The following is a 16,741-nucleotide window of genomic DNA, read 5'->3' as shown; positions in this document are numbered from 1 at the left end:
ATCCCTTATTGGGTGAATTACTCACGTTATCGTCTACTTCCCTGTTACTGCAGCAAGTCTTTGACCCATTTCACTGCCCATTCATCATAAGAAAAGTTAAAATTCCAATACATTGATGTTCATATATCAATATTTTATTTTCTCAAAAATATCGTTCTCCAAACTACTACTTAGGAAGAGTGAAAAATTAAATACACCACATGTCTATTGTCTAGCATGATAACCAATACAGCTAATTCATAAAGGGTAGTTATTATTTCATTGTCATAAAAACACTAGATCAATGACAACTGCAGAATTTATCCTTCTTAAAATTCAAGGGAAAACAGTATTTTCAGAGCTGCAAAAGCCCACACAGTTTATTCAGTCCAAACACATCCTTTCTACCGCCCAGGCCAGGGCCTTTCCTGCCGCACTGCTAAATAGTGCTCCTACCAGTTACTGGAATACATTAGACTCTTATTTTTAAAGCTAAAAGGCTGGTTGTATTTCGTGGATTAGGTAGTAAAAAAATGATAGAGCTGGCCAAGTCCTTCAAGTTTGTGTCTAGCTCTTTTTTTTAAGCATCCAAAGTAAGTGAAGGAAGAGTAAGGGGAAAAAAAGAGAAAAAAGAAATTCATTTTTGCCTATTACAAAAGCTAGAACACATTCTAGAAAATGTGATCCTCAGCAGACACAATGTTTCCTACCAAATTCAAGTGGGTTCTGTTTGCACAAAGTCAATTATTAGAGGTGCAGAAGAAATGAGTTTTAGAAATCTGAGCAATAACTTACAACTTATGGGAGTGGAAGGTAAAGTTGGGGATTCTTAAACCCTTGTTCTGACATGCATTATCTGCCTTTATGTGGTTGCCAAAACTTTCAATGTCTAGCATTATACTGAAGAAGCTGAAAGCAGATACTACTTATGGACATTGGAAGTGGTAACATAGGTCCCACCTTTTCTGATGTGTAACTTTAATGCCACATAGGAGGAAAAATAGATAACACATACAAAGAGGGGGGAGTGCTGGACTAATGGAAACATGTAACACATAACACGTGCTGCTTTGGTGCTTCATTAAATAAGGAAAGCTAGCTTCCAGTCCACTAGTTACTATTTCTGTGCATACAGAGAAAAAGTCTTACAACAAAGCATGATAAGACAATCTTGAACTGTGTCAACATTTTCAAATAACCTATTCCACTACATGCAACTAAATCTCAACAGCCCAAATCCCATGTTTCATTGAATCTCTATAAAATAACTACCTATCATAGAAAAACAAAGAAATAAATAAAATGAAGGAAAAATTACGTGAAATAAAAGAATGTTTCTTCAATATAAAAAAGGCTTTCATTACTTAGCTTTCATTATTCATATTAATGAAGTATCTGGAGTTAAGGGTAAAGATGATATAAAGTCTACAGTGAGCCTTGTTTTTAAACACCCAAAGTGTTTTACATGTTTATCAAATGAATAGATGCTGAAATAATCAGACAGTATTCTATCCCCAACACCATCTTTGGAAGGTGGCAGGGAAAATGCGACATCAAAACCTATCTGCAAAAATTAAAAGGCATCATTCAAACTAAATTTGTATCTGAAAACATTAAGAGGCAAATCATCTTCCTATTCTCCAAGCCACTGTTATTATTACTAATACTTCAGAAACTGTTTATATTTTGCTTTTAAAAATCAATATACACACACAAAGCATTTGGCTTGGTACTGATGAGGAAACAACTGATAATTTCTACTGGAAAAGAACAAAGAAAAAAATCTAGTTTTGACAAAATCAAATATTTAAAAATAGGAAAAATGTACTTGGCTCTGAGAATATCAACCTTCTAATATGTGTAATAACTTTAATTAAAGGTAACTAATCATCTTTATAATCACTAATGAACAGTATTTTAAAGATAAGCCATAATTTTCTTTAATACAAAATGATAGTTACTTGATTTTATCCAAAAAGTTAATTGTTAACTGCTACATACCAACTAAATCACACCCAAATGCTAGCCTTATCTTTTTAGAAATTCCATCTTAATAGCCTTCTTCAGGCCTCAACCACTGCAAACTTATCACACTTAAGTTAAAATGATTAAGTCATGCAACATTACTTCTTAAAACAACACTCTGCATCCTTCACGTAATTTCAATTCTTACCACTGGGTGAGTTGGAGATAAAATATGAGATAACTGCCATTCAGCAACAATTTTTTCTAATGATTTAGTCTCAAAGGGAAACTTTGAATTAATTAATTCATTAAAAGAATTTGATTTTGTCTGAAAATAGCTATAGAACTTTCTCCTTTTAAACAGCAACTACCATGTTACCAAAACTTAATTAAATCTTAAATTATGTCTACAAAAGCAGTTATTGCTGAACATTTGTCTGCCAATATAGGTGAATAATTACTCAGTGTTTTAAAAGTAAACATTGACCACCATTTATTACTAGTTATCTTTGCACGGGCACACTTGTGACTCATTGTGTCTACATGCAAGATTGCTCCACATTTCTAGGTTTCTGATTAAAAGTAAAACAAAATGATAATCAAAGATGAAGAATCTCAAGTGTCCTTTCCAGCTCCAAAAAGACACAAGCACACTGAAGACAGGGGCCTCCTCTTACTCTTATTTACATCTCCCTCAGTTTTTCACTATATGCTGCCTATAATATAATGCCTTCTGGTTAAGCACATTACTTTGGCCAAAAACTAAATTCTTAAATAAGACCCTAAGCCCAGAGAGGAAAACAAAACAAAGTAAAGCACATCAATTCAACATAATTAAAACCTTGCATATGGCAAAAAGATATCATAAATCAGGATAAATGGAAAAAATGAAGCAAGATATTTTCAACACAAATAACAAAGGAAGAAAATCCTACAAACAAGAAAATGACAAACATCCCAATCTTTTAAGAAAAAGGATAAAAAGAAGTTAATAAAAAGGAAATCAAAATAGTCTATATATAATAATGCTTAATTCCATTATAAAATCATGCTTAATTTGCTTTTCTGAAGTATCACTTATCAGATACTACTTGTGTTTTTATTATTAATAGAGTAATAATGTAAATGAAAACAAAAACCAAATTTCAACTATGAAAAACAGGAAATATTAAAATAGCCAAAACTGGCAAAGATATAAAGGAAAAATGGTACTCATTTCTTGACAGAGTATACACAACCTGTCACAACCACTTTTTAGAGCAATCTGACAACAGGTAGTACAAATGAAGACACACATGCTCACAACTCAACAACTCAAAATCTAGGTCTATGTCCAAAGTCTCGCTTGTCTGCACAAGGTAACATGCACAAAGATGCTCACTGCACAGAACAGAAAATGACGTATTTGTTTCTTACTAGGAAAACAGCAAAGCAAAGTATACAATATATTCCATGATAAAATACTAAGCAGAGGAAATTAAAGAGAATGGCGTAGCTCTACAGATGAAACGTAGGCAGGTTCAGAAACATAATTGAGTGGGGGGGAAAAGAAAAAGCAAGATGCAAATGTATTCACTCATAAAAATATTCTGGTATTAAATAATGGCAATGGTCATACAACCTTATGAATATACTAAAAACCAGACTTGCACACTTTATAAGGGTGAATTTTATACATGAATTATATCTCAATTGAAAAAAAAAGATTCACTAGCATGATTCTCTTCATGCTGATTTTAAGACACAATATATTATTATTTGTAAGCAATACAAATGTGCAAGATAAATGGAATGGAAGACAGACAGAAGAGTTGGAAGAAAAGGCTGGGAAGCATTTTAAAACACGAGCTGCGTCTATAATAGTTAATTCTCTAAAATCCAAACAAGGAATCAAATATGATAATATGTAAACATTTATTCATTCTTGGTAGTGGGGATTTGAATGTTTGTTATATCATTTTCTGCATTTCCCCAAGCTTTTTTTTTTTTTTTTTTTTAAAGCAGCCATGGACCACAAGGAGCAAAAAAGGCACATCACAAAAGACAAATGGTAAATAAATACATATAAGGAAAGATATGTGACACTGCTAATCATATAAATGCAAATCAAAGTGAGGTAGTTTTTCCATAAATATTGGCAAAGGTTTTTTAAGCTGTTAATTTCCAGTTTATATGCCTGAGGAAATAATAAACTGGGACAATCTTTATGGAGAAAAATTTGATAATATATAACAAAAGTTTAACTCTGTATACCTTTTGACCCCGCTATCTCCCTTCTGGAAATTTAACATAACAAAATTATTAGAACAACCATGAAAATGAATGTCAAAGATGTCCATCACAGTATCATTCATAACAAATTAAAACTGGGAACAATCCAAATGAAGTATAATAAATCCATACACAACGTAATGCCAGAAAAACCCCACAATTTTAAAAGATGATATGTCACAAGGGTAGGAATGTTCCTCTGCGCTGTAACCCCAGCGTTAAGAAGGGTGCTAGGGCCAGGCCCACTGGCTCCTGCCTATAATCCCAGCACTTTGGGATGTTGAGGCAGGAGGATCAACTGAGGTCAGGAGTTCAAGACCAGACTGGCTGACGTGGTAAAACCCCATCTCTACTAAAAATACAAAACTAGCTGGGTGTGGTAGCACACGCCTATAATCCCAGCTACTGGGGAGGCTGAGTCAGGAGAATTGCTTGACTCTGGAAGCTGGAGGCTGCAGTGAGCCAAGATTGCACTTCAGCCTGGGTGAAAAGAGTGAAACTCTGTCTCAAAATTAAGGAAGGAAGGGGAAGGGGAAAAGAAAGAGGAAGGAGAAGGGGAAGGAAGAATGAGGGGGGGAGGAGCTAAAGAAAAACACTTTAAAGAATGAACATTAATTAATAGTTAATATTGATGTGTATGTGGATATATATAAAGACGTCTAACATATATTAACTATGGTTACATATGAAAATTTCAGGGCCGGACACAGTGGCTCATGTCTGTAATCCCAGCACTTTGGGAGACCAAGGTGGGCGGATCACGAGGTCAGGAGTTCAAAACCAGCCTGACCAACATGGTAAAATCCCGTCTTTACTAAGAATGCAAAAATTAGCAGGGATTGGTGGTATACACCTGTAATCCCAGCTACTCAGGAGGCTGAGGCAGGAGAATACAGGAGGCAGAGGTTGCAGTGAGCCAAGATCACGCCACTGCACTCCAGCCTGGGTCACAGAGCAAGACTCCAACTCAAAAAAAAAAAAAAAAAAAGAAAAGAAAACTTCAGATAATTTCTCTTTCTATGGTTTGACTTTTCTACAATAAACACAGATCTATAAATCAGGGGAAAAAATGTATTTGCATGTTAAAAAAAATGAACAAGGTTCTTCAAAAAAGCTACGCCACATAATTGTGCCATGTGATTTCCCAACTTCTATAACATCTTTTTTGAAGATCCAAAACAAGAAAAGTTCTGTATCTTAGAACATAAAAGTGATGCTAAGTAGTGAGGACTATCTGTAATCAATGACTAGAAAAGCAGGAAAGGGGCCAAAGCTGGTCCATGGAAGACCCATGGGAAAGAAACCTCAAAGAACCAAGAGAAGGAACAAAGGACCTTTAACGCAAAATTATCAAACCAATTGATATCCCTGCCAGGCCCACTTCACAAAGATAGGCAGTTCTACAGAGGGGCAATAATGAACATAAAAGACTTCTGCATAATTCAGGTAATAGATCATGGAATAGACAGTGATAGGCTGGGCACAATGGCTCACACCCATAATCCTGGCAGTTTGGCAGTTCGAGGGTGGTGGATCAACAGGGCCCATGAGTCAGAGACCAGTCTGGGTAACATGGCAAAACCCCAACTCTACCAAAAAAAAAAAAAAAAAAGCAAAAATTGCCAGGCATGGTGGTCCATGCCTATACTTGGAGCTATTTGGGAGGTGGCTTGAGGCCAGAAGATGGGAGGATGGCTTGAGCCCAGGAGGCAAAGGTTGCAAAGAGCTGAAATCACACCGCTACAACCCAGCCTGGGTGACAGTCCAGACCCTGTCACCAAAAAAAAAAAAAAAAAAAAAAAATGGACAGTGATATTAACTATAAAATATATCCAGAAAAACCCAAGTTTAAATTATCCTTTTCTGAAAAAAAAAAGGAATCATTCACTGGAATTTAATGAGGCAAATACCTTGGAAGATTTACCTTTTTCCTTTCCATTAAATAAGTTTTTCTTAACAAAAATACTAACAATCAGTTTCCATGTACTGCGCAATTTATGCATGCCAGATTATATGTCAAATACGTTCTACCAGCAGTTCTCAAGAGTGTAGTGTTAGGATCTCAGGATCCCTATAATCTTTTCAGGTTATGAGTGACATTAAAACTATTTATATAATAAAATCTATGAAGTTATTTGCCTTTTTCAATCCCATTCTCTCATGAGTAGCAGAGCTTTCCAGAAGCTACATGACATGTGATAGCACAACAAACAGGAAACAAAAGCAGGTAGGAGGACCTAGTTGTCTTCTATTAAAACAAAGACATTTAAAAAAAAAAACAAAAAAACAAAAAAGTAAACAAGGTCCCTCTTGTCACAATTTTTAAGAAAATGTTTATTTTTCATTAAAATGTTACTTTTGTGTTAACATGTAATAAGTTGTTACCTTTAAACAAATTAATTTCTTTAAAATGTCTCCATTTTAATTTCTAATACAGTAAAATTAATAAATATAACTTCCACAAAAAAAACTCTTTGGGGTCCTCAATAAGTATAAAAGGGTCTTAAGCCCAGTATGTTTGAAAACAGCTGATTTATATTTCAAACAACTTATGAGGTAATAGTTCTATTTTATCATCATTTCCATAATGCAAATGAAAAAACAGAAGTAACTTGTCTAAAACCACACAAGTCTCTTAAACCAACATTTGAATACAAATCTGTAATTCCTAACCCTAACGTCTCTTCATCTCTAAGCAACTATTGCTACCCAAGATAGTAAAGATTACTTTTAGATGTTTAACTTTTAGATAGCTACATGTTAATCCCTATTTTAAAAGCAATATTCTATATTGGTTCTTTATTCTTTGTCTTTCAGTTTTAAAAAGTAATGTGTGCTCATTGTAATGCTTTAAATATACAGTTAACTTTTTTAAAAAATCAAACACTACAAAAATAACCTCCCATCACCACCACCATAAGTAGCCACTTAAGAAAACTACTGGTAAGTGTTTGATGCCTGCTAATTGAAATTTATTTACACACATACTCATGCATACACATACATGTACTTATCTGCACAAGCACTCATAAAAAATGAGATCACAATGTTTTAGCCACTTGTCTTATTTCACCTAATTCTTCTTGAAGATCTTCCTGAATCAACAAATAGATATACCTCTTTTATGGATTATCATCATTTAATTCTATCCAGTTGAGGGCCCCTATATGGCTTGCTTCCAAATTTTGGCTATTACAAAAACAGTCACAAGACACACGCTGTATCTTTGCGTATTTGCGAGAACATATTTGTCAGAAAATTCCTAGAAGTAAATTTGCTAAGCTAAACAGTATAAACATTAAAAATCTTAATAGGTCTTGCCAATGTTCTCCAAAATACCTCTGCCCAAATTACATTCTCACCCACAGAATATGGGATTTCCTCCAACAATTCAACTTTTAAGTACCTTGGAAAATTATACTTTATGTGCTTCAAAATGCAAAGTAGTAAAACTATTCTCACTGGTCATCTAAATTTAATACAGAACCCTACACAAATAACACTCACTGAATGTATCAGAACAGTTACCCATCTTTATTTTTTTCCTTCTATCTTTTATTTATTTATATATTTATTTATTTTCTGAGAAGAAGTCTCACTCTTGTGCCCCAGGCTGGAGTGCAATCGCACAATCTCAGCTCACTGCAACCTCCACCTCCCAGGTTCAAGCCATTCTCCTGCCTTAGCCTCCAGAGGAACTGCGATTACAGGCTCCTGCCACCATGCCCTGCTAATTTTTGCATTTTTAGTGGAGACGGGATTTCACCATGTTGCCAGGCTGGTCTCAAACTCCATACCTCGGGTGATTCGCCTGCCTGGGCCTCCCAAAGTGCCTGGATTACAGGTGAGGCCTCCTTATACCTTTCAAATGACTCAGAAGAGAAAATACACCAGATACACACAAGATCTTCAGCTAGTAAACCCTCAAATATTAGCCACCCTCATAAAGACTTATCCAAATTATTTCAGAAAACCATTTAACACAAATCAAAACTATGCAGTAAAGCTGGGCTCAAACTCATAAAAGAAAATCATTGGAGTGAATTTATTAAGCTTTATCTGCCCACTCGAAGGACTAAGGCTACAAATAAAAAGCCATCAAATCATACCAGTGGCCAAATTAGCTTACGTAAAATAATAAGCAACAGATTTCATATCATAAATGTCAGTGAAACAAATTGCAATAGTAAAGATGGCTGTAATTAGAAAGGAAGTTCACTCAAATTCACATCATACTGAAAACAAAAACATTAATATTTTAAACGAAATGTTTTGAATGTGACTATTCATTTCAGTCACATCAGACTAGTACAAATCTTTGGTGCTAATAAGATATTGTCTTTATTTGCAGGTAGATAGTTTTAAAATGCATCATACTCTGACCTACCTGTTCTGTCATGGCTAATAGATATTCCATGCTTCACCATTTCATCAAAATTTCTTTTCTAAGATTTTGTGGGAGTAGTTTTAAATTGAAGGTCTCCCACACTTCTTTATGACAGAGCAAAATCTCATTATTTCAAATCCAATTAGCTCAATTCTGAAATGGTATACGTAATTCTCATTAGGCAACAAGTTAAAAATACTATAATTTCTTCTCCTTCAAGTTCTAATATTATTGTAAAGTAAAGGAAATCAACCTGAAAACCAATTCACTTTTCCAAACCAAAGATTTACAAAACTAAGTACTCATTCATCTTTGTGGCTGAGCAGTTCATCCTCAGTCCTAAGGTTCAACGCTGTTTAGCAGCTACTGTATACAGTGAAAGTGATTTAGATTGTCATTATTTATAGCCAACACAGCTTATTTACTACAGAATATGAGCATTTCTTTTAAAGATCTTATAACTCAGATTTTCCACAAATTCATATTTGCAGTTTCTCCAATTTCCAAATGGTAGAATTTTACTCTATCACTTACAGATCTACAATATAGCTAACATAGCACCTTAAAAGCTACTGGAAGTCAACACAGAAATTCGTGGCATTCTTATTCTACATTTATTCTTATCAATTGAAAGACTTTATAAGCCAAAAAATAGTCCCAGGATTAAGAGGCATGGTTTGGTGTTGCTTGAACTTACAACTAACTATTCCCAATGAACAGAGAAACCTTCTCTGGCAATCTGAATCATGTGTAATTACAGTATGCAAAGTCTCTCCTGGGCTATGTAAGCTGGCATTTTTCCCAGGACTTGTCACATCATGGGAAGCACGCATACAAATAAAAATCCAAAAATAAACATTTTAAAACAATGGCTTATAGACTGCATAGAGAAACTCCACAGTTGAGTATAAAAATTGAGGAGTCCAACCAACAAGCAGACATCTCTAACCAGAGACCTCTGACAAGGCATCACTGTTAATCAAGCAGCTTACCACGCCTAGCAACAACTCCCAGGTGTGGCCTATGCAAGCAGCACCCTCATATTCCCTCAGGCTAGACAGAAAATCATTAATTATAGGAAATAAAAGTAACATCAATGCACACATCCACTGAAGCAGAGAAACAATGGTAAAATAGAAGTTGATCATCTTTAATTTCATAATGGTAAGTTGATTCTCAAGGTGCCTAAACAAAGTTACTATAAGAGGTTTATCTTCTGCCAAATGAGTTAATTTTCCTAATAAATGTTGCTTTTAGAAAGCTTATTTCACCTTGAAGTGAACTACAGCCAAGTAGTAGTAATAATGTGTATCAAGGACCTTAGAAGGTGGTTTCTTTTGTTTAAACTCCTCTGCTCTACAGACACATGGAAAGGGAGAGATTCCAAGAAGCATCACACCAACCTCATCATCCTTACCACAGTTTGGAGGAAATACGAAACATAATAATCTCTGACTATATTTTAACATAAAATGTTAATAAATTTCAAATGTTATTCCCTATAGGCCATGCATATTTCTAGTCCTCTATTCTAATACTGGATTTATTTATTAACCATCCAACAAAGCCCATCAAATTCAACTGTTCAAGTTTTCAGGAGGAGTTGTAAACCAAACCACAATCCTGCTTCCCATTACATGAGCTCTGGAAACAAAAATAAGCACCAACACAAACCTCTGCCACCTCTAAGGCACAAGGCATTTCTCCTTTCTTTATTCAGCCCCCTGAATGTTCAATAATTTCCACATAGCTCTAAGCGCAATGGATTTATTATGATGTTACTCTAAGAAACGGCAGGAGTTCTAGATGCCAATAAAGATTACGGATCAAATTGAAGATAACTACTAACCATTGTGTCCACTTAGATAAATAAACCCGCTCACAAACAAAGCACCTTATTGTATTTGTACTGTTACCTCCACTAATCCAACTAAAACAACCAGACATTAGCTTTCCAGAGGAGGAAGGGAAAAGAAATCGGGATTTCTCAAACCCTCTTTAAATTTCTTTCAAAAGGACACTCCGTTACATTTTTCCAAAACTGTCCTGCCCATTATGGAAAATGTTTGGGAGTGCAGAGGCCCAGCAGGATTATGCAAACTAGACTCCAAGGCTAAGAACCAAGGTGGGGAGGGACTGAAGCAAAAGGCAACATCACATCGTTCCTCTGAAACTTAGCTTCGACCTTTGCAAGAACCGTCTCCCTGCAGATCACATCCGGCAGACACTTTGGAACGTTGCTCGGAATCAAAGGAGCAGTCAAGTGCCACGCAGGGGTGGGAGGGAGGAACAAGTAAGCCCCCCAAGTAAACATCAAATCCAGACTAGAGTGGGGTGTGGCAGTGGCCAAGCCACAAAAAGAAAAGTCTGTGGCAACTGGCACCTGGTGCCTCATACACAGACAGGAAAGAAGAGAAGACCCTAAAGTGAATCGACTTGCCCAGATCGAACAATAACTACACCCAATACATTCTTTGCTAATAACACAGGTAAATCTCAATTTCTCTAGGAAAATTAAAAAACGCGCAAAGTGTTTATTCCTTCCAGCCCCACTCCCCACATCTCCAAACCCAACAACTAATTGCACCTTCCCCACAGAACCTGCGGCTAACCCCAGAGGACTGCTGAGGGCTGGCTTGGGATGAATAAACACTCGACACCTGACGGTCCTTTCTCTGCCGTGACTTTCACCAAGCCGAAGTCGCGCGCGCGCGGGCGGGAGCCGGGACCTGGCCCGCGCGGCGCCGCGCACCCGGATTCCGAGGCTACGCCGGCGAGCGCGGCGCGGGGGGCGGGGAGCGGGGCAGCGGGACCGCCCGGGCCAAGCGATTGTTTTCTCGCCAGGCAAAGACATTTTTTATCAAGCCCCTTTTGTATTCGAGCCCTACCTCTTTTTGGCCTAGGAAAGCTTTCGTGCAAGTGGAAGACGACTTTCTCCACAAAGTGCTGTATGTTACTGTGCTCCGGGCCGCGCACGAACACCATCCAGTCGTGGGTGAAGCCCTCCACGGTGGGTTTTTTCCTCACCTGGGCGCGGTGCCCTAGCTCCAGCTTCACCTGCACGGCACACTGCGGGCAGGGGGAGGAGAGACAGTCGTGAACAACAGGAAGGCGGCGTTTCGGCAGTGAACGTTGCGCCTGACATTTTTTTCCTCCTTGAAACGCACATAAAAGGAAACGGCGGTGCCCTCTGCATCCACGTTTCACGCGCGTGGGCGCGCACACCCCACACCCCCAAATATACCCGCCAGGCCAGCCCGGCCCGACCCCAGGCGCCCGGGGCCCCGCATCCACACCGGACAGGATTGTAACGGAATGTTATCCCCAGTCGGGAAGGGGGTCGGGGGAAGAAGGAGAGCACACTCGGCCACCACAAGCACGACAACAAATGCATCGGAAACAAATCAGAAGGCGATGCCGGGGCGGTTTCCCTGCGTGGGAGGGGAGGTGGCTGGGACCCAGGGGAACCTAAGGGTTCCTGGCGAACCCCCTCCCCGAAAGTACCGCGGCGACAGGCACACGCCGAGGAAGTCTTTGTGTACGTGTGTGTGTGCGTGCGTGTGGAGCGCTGTGCCAGGCGGAATGGAAACTACAGGCAGCCTCTGCTGATGGGCACAAACTCCCGTGCTCTTGCCACGGGGTTCGTGTACAACAAAAATAAGACGTCGTCTCACACACACACACACACACACGCCCGCAGGGAAACACGCCGAGGCATCCATAACTTAAAGCACCCCGCACCCCCCAGCGAAAAGCCCCAGGCGATCGACGTAGCCAGTCGAACCGAGCCCCCGCAACACACTTTCAAGAGCCAAAGTGGCTCCAAAGTACCTCCCACCTCCCCCCCAAAAATGAAATTCAGAAAGGCAAGGCGGCGGGCGGACAGCCGTCGAGCCTCGGCTCGCGCGCAGCACCGCCCGGCGCTGGGGCAAAGTTGCGTGCGGCCCCGCTGCTGTCAGCACCGCACACTCCGGCTCACACACGCGCGCGCCGCGGAGAACGCACCATCGTAGCGGCGGCAGCGCTTTGCGGAGGTGCGGCCGCCGAGGCTGCTCGCCGGGTCCCCGGACTGTGCCCGCAGCTCCCGGCGGCGGCGGCTGAAATATGGCTGAGTTATTATTCGCCTCCTTCCACCGTGTGTGTGTGTGTGTGAGTGCGCGCGTGTGAGCGAGAGGGAGTGTGTGAGTGCGCTTCTCGTGATTGCAAAGAGGCAAGGAGGGAGGGAGGCGCGGGGGGTGGAGGGGCGAGTGTGAGCGTGTGTGAGTGTGTGTGTGTGTGTCTGTGTGTGCGCGCGCGCCGGGGGGGGGGGGGAGGAGGGGAGCAGAGGCTGAGGGAGAGGCGGCAGCTCCCTGCAAGCCGTACCAACCTTTCTCTAATTGGAACCGCGGAGCGCTGGCGCTGTCTGGGCTGCGGCGGCGCAGGGCGAGGAAGGAAAGGGGGGGAGGTCTTTTATTATTATTTTTGCGCGTACTTACCGAGCTAGCCATGCCTGGGGGCCCGGAGGTTTGCTGGGGTGTTGTGTGGTACCCCCCCTCCTCCGCCCCCACTCAGCTGTAATTCATGAAGAGGCTGCTATGAATGAGAGCGCGCCCAGGAGCGGAGGGTAGATGGCGGACATTCTCTGCCTTTTTCCCCCCGCGCTCGGTTGCTCGCTCGCTGGCTTATTAAACTCAGCCCCAAAAGCAAAAGCAGCAGCAGCAGCAGCAGCTCCAGGGTAAAGAGGATGATTCCGGAGCATGCGCCGTGGCGCCTGACACCGGGCTCCGAGCCTCAAGGGGCGGAGGGAGAGCTTGCGGGCGGGGCCGAGCGCGCGGGGAGGCCGAGCGAGCGAGCCAGGGGGAGCTCGAAAGAGCCAATCACCTGCCACCTCCCGAAACCCCGGCGGCCCGTAACGCCACACTGGAACGCCTCGCTTAAAGTAACAGGTTCCTGCTGGGGGGCTGGCAGGGAGGGGCGCCGGAGTGGGGAGAGCGGCCAGCTGGGGAGCCATCCCAGCCCCTGTGTAAACTCCGCTCGCCCTACAATAAAAAACGGATTAAAACTGCTGGAATGTAGCCACTGCTTAGAGCCCCCAGCAGCCGGTGAAGGGGTGTTAAATCAAGTCTTTAGTTAGCACGCACGGGGAGGAGGGAGTGGGCTTTTACTTTTCACCACGTATTTCTGTGGTTTTGTGCTGAAAAGACAAAAACTCACACCCAAACAAACTTATTTAAAGAGAGCGAGAGAAATGCCATCCTGCAAAAAAGCATAAAAATAGCAATCGCTGAGGCTGTTCTAACCCGCTACGATCTCCTGGCCCCCTGCCCCATCCACTCGCAGGCACCCGCCCACCACCCTCACTCCCCGCCCTCCTGCCATAATTTGAAAATGAAATGAACAAGGGAGAAACAAGGATGCTATTTCCTTGGAAGGGAACGCCTTCCTTGTTGGTAATCCCCTGCAGGGAAGCTTCATAAAGCGGTGCCCAGGTGAAGGCAAGATACCTGGGAGTACCGGGTACATTCCCTCGGGGACCAGGCTTGGAGTTGTTTCCTTCGGGAGGCTTCCCTTCCTAACAGCTTACTGAATTGCATCAGAACGTGGAGGATTGTCCTCTGAGGACGCGCAGGGCAACCGGGAGTCTTAAAATAGCAGATAAAGTTAATACTGACTGTAATGTGCATAAATTGGATTATAATCTTTAGGCGGATTGGTGACAGCCAGCGTAATCCATCTCTGGGTATTAATCCGGTTAGACTCCTGGGTGACAACCAGTCGCAGGAGTGTTCTCAGAGTCGCGCTTCTGCAAATGCTACCACTCGCGTTGTATTTGGTCTTAATGGCCGGAGACAGAAGAGCGCGGCCACGCGTGGGGCGCGGAGAGGAGTATTGACTATACTGGCTTCCTTTAGAAGCGCAGACAACCTTTAAAAAGGAAACAGATAAGATCTACATGATTGATTTGAAAGTGAAAGATGGGTGTGACTTTGGTTCGTTAAACAAAGATCCTTGCATCTTCCTAGCCCTTAGACCTCTTTTGTCGTCTCTGTCTTATCTTTACTCCTCTTTTTCCCTGGCCTCCCAACTTCTTGCTGAACCTTGACTTTTCTTCTCTTCTCCTTGCCTTCCCTCTTTGTGTCTCTTCCTTTTTCTGACTCAACTTTCTTGCTTTCCTCTTTTCCCTCTTCTTCCCTTTTCCACAGAACCAAGTTGTCTCGGCCCTTGAATTGAGGAGAGCAGCATAGCGGGGAGGAGGTTACCTAGTGCGTCCCGGGTCCTCGCTGCTAATTTTCAATTCTCCAGCAGCTCTCAAAAAGGTCCTGGGAATCAGGTCGTACCACTTGGAATCAACCTTAGTTTCCAAACCAGCAACCTTCCAACTCGACTTTTGATCCCCTAAAACTGATTCCGCTGCCCTTCAGTTATAATCAACCTAAAGAAACTTCTTTAGGTTGAGGTCCCCAGTTCTTCCCAACCTTCTACAGGATTTAGCATAGAATGGACCAAACGACTGATGAAAGAAACATTTTAATATAAATTCAAGGGCTTAGATTTCTCAACTGACACACATATACATAAATGCATATCATCCTGTAGGCAGATGGGTAACTGTGTCTGTATGTGTATACAAGGACTAAATTTATATTCACAGAGACAAGCTGCGTGAGTCGTATCTACGTGAAGGGGTGACCTATTTGCTGTGCATTAATAAACTTTTGATAATCAAATTGGAGAACAGTCCTTTGTAATAATAATTTTGGAAATAAAGGTTATCTGGATGTGCCAATAGTAAAGCCATTTCTTATGAAGTGATAACTATTGGCATCGAGTGTAGCTCAGGACACAGGCAAAAACAACAATCCTATTCTCTTTTGAGTTGATTTCAGGGTTTGTCTAAATTCTTCCGAGCTGGCCACCAGACTCTCTTGGAATTGTCTCCAAAACTTGTACTCGCACAATGGATAGAGTTCTCTTTTTTGAATTGTGTGTTTGCTGAATTCAGATTTATTCCAGCAATCACTAATAAGCCATAGCGTCTGAAAGGATATTTTTCCCAGTACCCTCCTTTCTCAAAAGAATGCTCTAACAACCGAATGTACAGTTATTCCCAATCTCCAAACACTGAACGAATTTAGATTCCGCCAGTAGATGGCGCACGGAGCTCTTCCACTAACGTCCTTACGTGACCTCTTTGCAACAAAAAGACCAGGAACGGGGAGAAAAGGAAACACAAGCCTCAATACTCTCCATTCAACTTTGGACAAAGGAATTTATGCAAGTCTTTCAATGTATTAATTACAACCTATTTTAATAAACTTTCTGTTAAAAGCAATCAAAATACATTAATTTCCTGTGCAGCGTATCTGGAGATGTTCACACTTTAACGAGAGGTAAAAAATGTGGAAAATAACCTTTTGCGTATTTGACAACATAATTATAGAAAATGTATTGCAAATAAATTTTAAGACAAACTTGAGTGCTAAATACAGAAATAATATAATAATTAAAATGGAAGTGATGAGGGATAAAACAATCTGCTTATCCAAAGAATACTTATCATACCAAAATTCATACTTTGGTATATAGCACAGTGAGAAGAACCATGGGGTTAGTTCGAAGATCAGAAACGTAATTAAAAGTAATTATTTTAGTCAAATGAAAATCGTGATAAAGAATAAAAGAGAACAGTGTCTGTGACAGATCACTACCACCGCTACCATCACCATTGCCCTTCCACCATCATTTTGGCTCCAGCCTTTTTATTTGCAATTGTTTTGTTTAGTCTGGAAGCTAAAGCCAGTTTCCATGTTTCTGGCAAAACAAAGAAAGGGCCTTTAAAGTGCAATTAGGGTGTTAAGGAGCATCCTAAAATAAACTAATCTATTTGTTATGACAGATTACTGATGCACAATTGGAATCAAATCAATAGAAATTTACCATTTATTTCCCATCCTTTGATGTATAGATTTGGGGAGAAAAGAGGAAGAAGTATGGAAAAAACTAGAAAATGTGACAGACACTAAATAGACATTTTGCAAAAATTAGACTCAAATAATTAAAGCTTCTGGCCGGGCGCGGTGGCTCAAGCCTGTAATCCCAGCACTTTGGGAGGCTGAGGCGGGTGGATCACGAGGTCAAGAGATCCAGACCATCCTGGTC

The 16,741-nt window shown here is 40.8% G+C and overlaps 1 protein-coding gene across 3 annotated transcripts in view; it reads right to left on the bottom strand.

The window, feature by feature from the left end:
* The window catches only part of MLLT3 (MLLT3 super elongation complex subunit), a 269,552-nt gene extending 256,183 nt beyond the window's left edge, over positions 1-13,369 (bottom strand). The window contains exons 1-2 of one of the 3 annotated variants that reach the window (XM_032300090.1): positions 13,078-13,369; positions 11,491-11,671 (exon numbers count right to left, since the gene is read on the bottom strand). In XM_032300090.1, coding sequence (XP_032155981.1) covers positions 11,491-11,671; positions 13,078-13,089 — 193 coding nt within the window. In that variant the 5' untranslated portion in view covers positions 13,090-13,369. Of the gene's footprint in view, positions 1-8,602; positions 8,756-11,490; positions 11,672-12,607; positions 12,817-13,077 lie in introns of those variants that run through there. The other 2 variants (XM_032300091.1, XM_032300092.1) reach the window with 2 other exon arrangements.
* Between the last annotated feature and the right edge of the window lie 3,372 nt (positions 13,370-16,741).

This window comes from Sapajus apella, unplaced genomic scaffold, assembly GCF_009761245.1.
Source record: "Sapajus apella isolate SASKATOON/1434 unplaced genomic scaffold, GSC_monkey_1.0 scaffold42, whole genome shotgun sequence".
NCBI lineage: Eukaryota > Metazoa > Chordata > Mammalia > Primates > Cebidae > Sapajus > Sapajus apella.
This window is presented reverse-complemented; position numbering and strand designations above follow the sequence as displayed.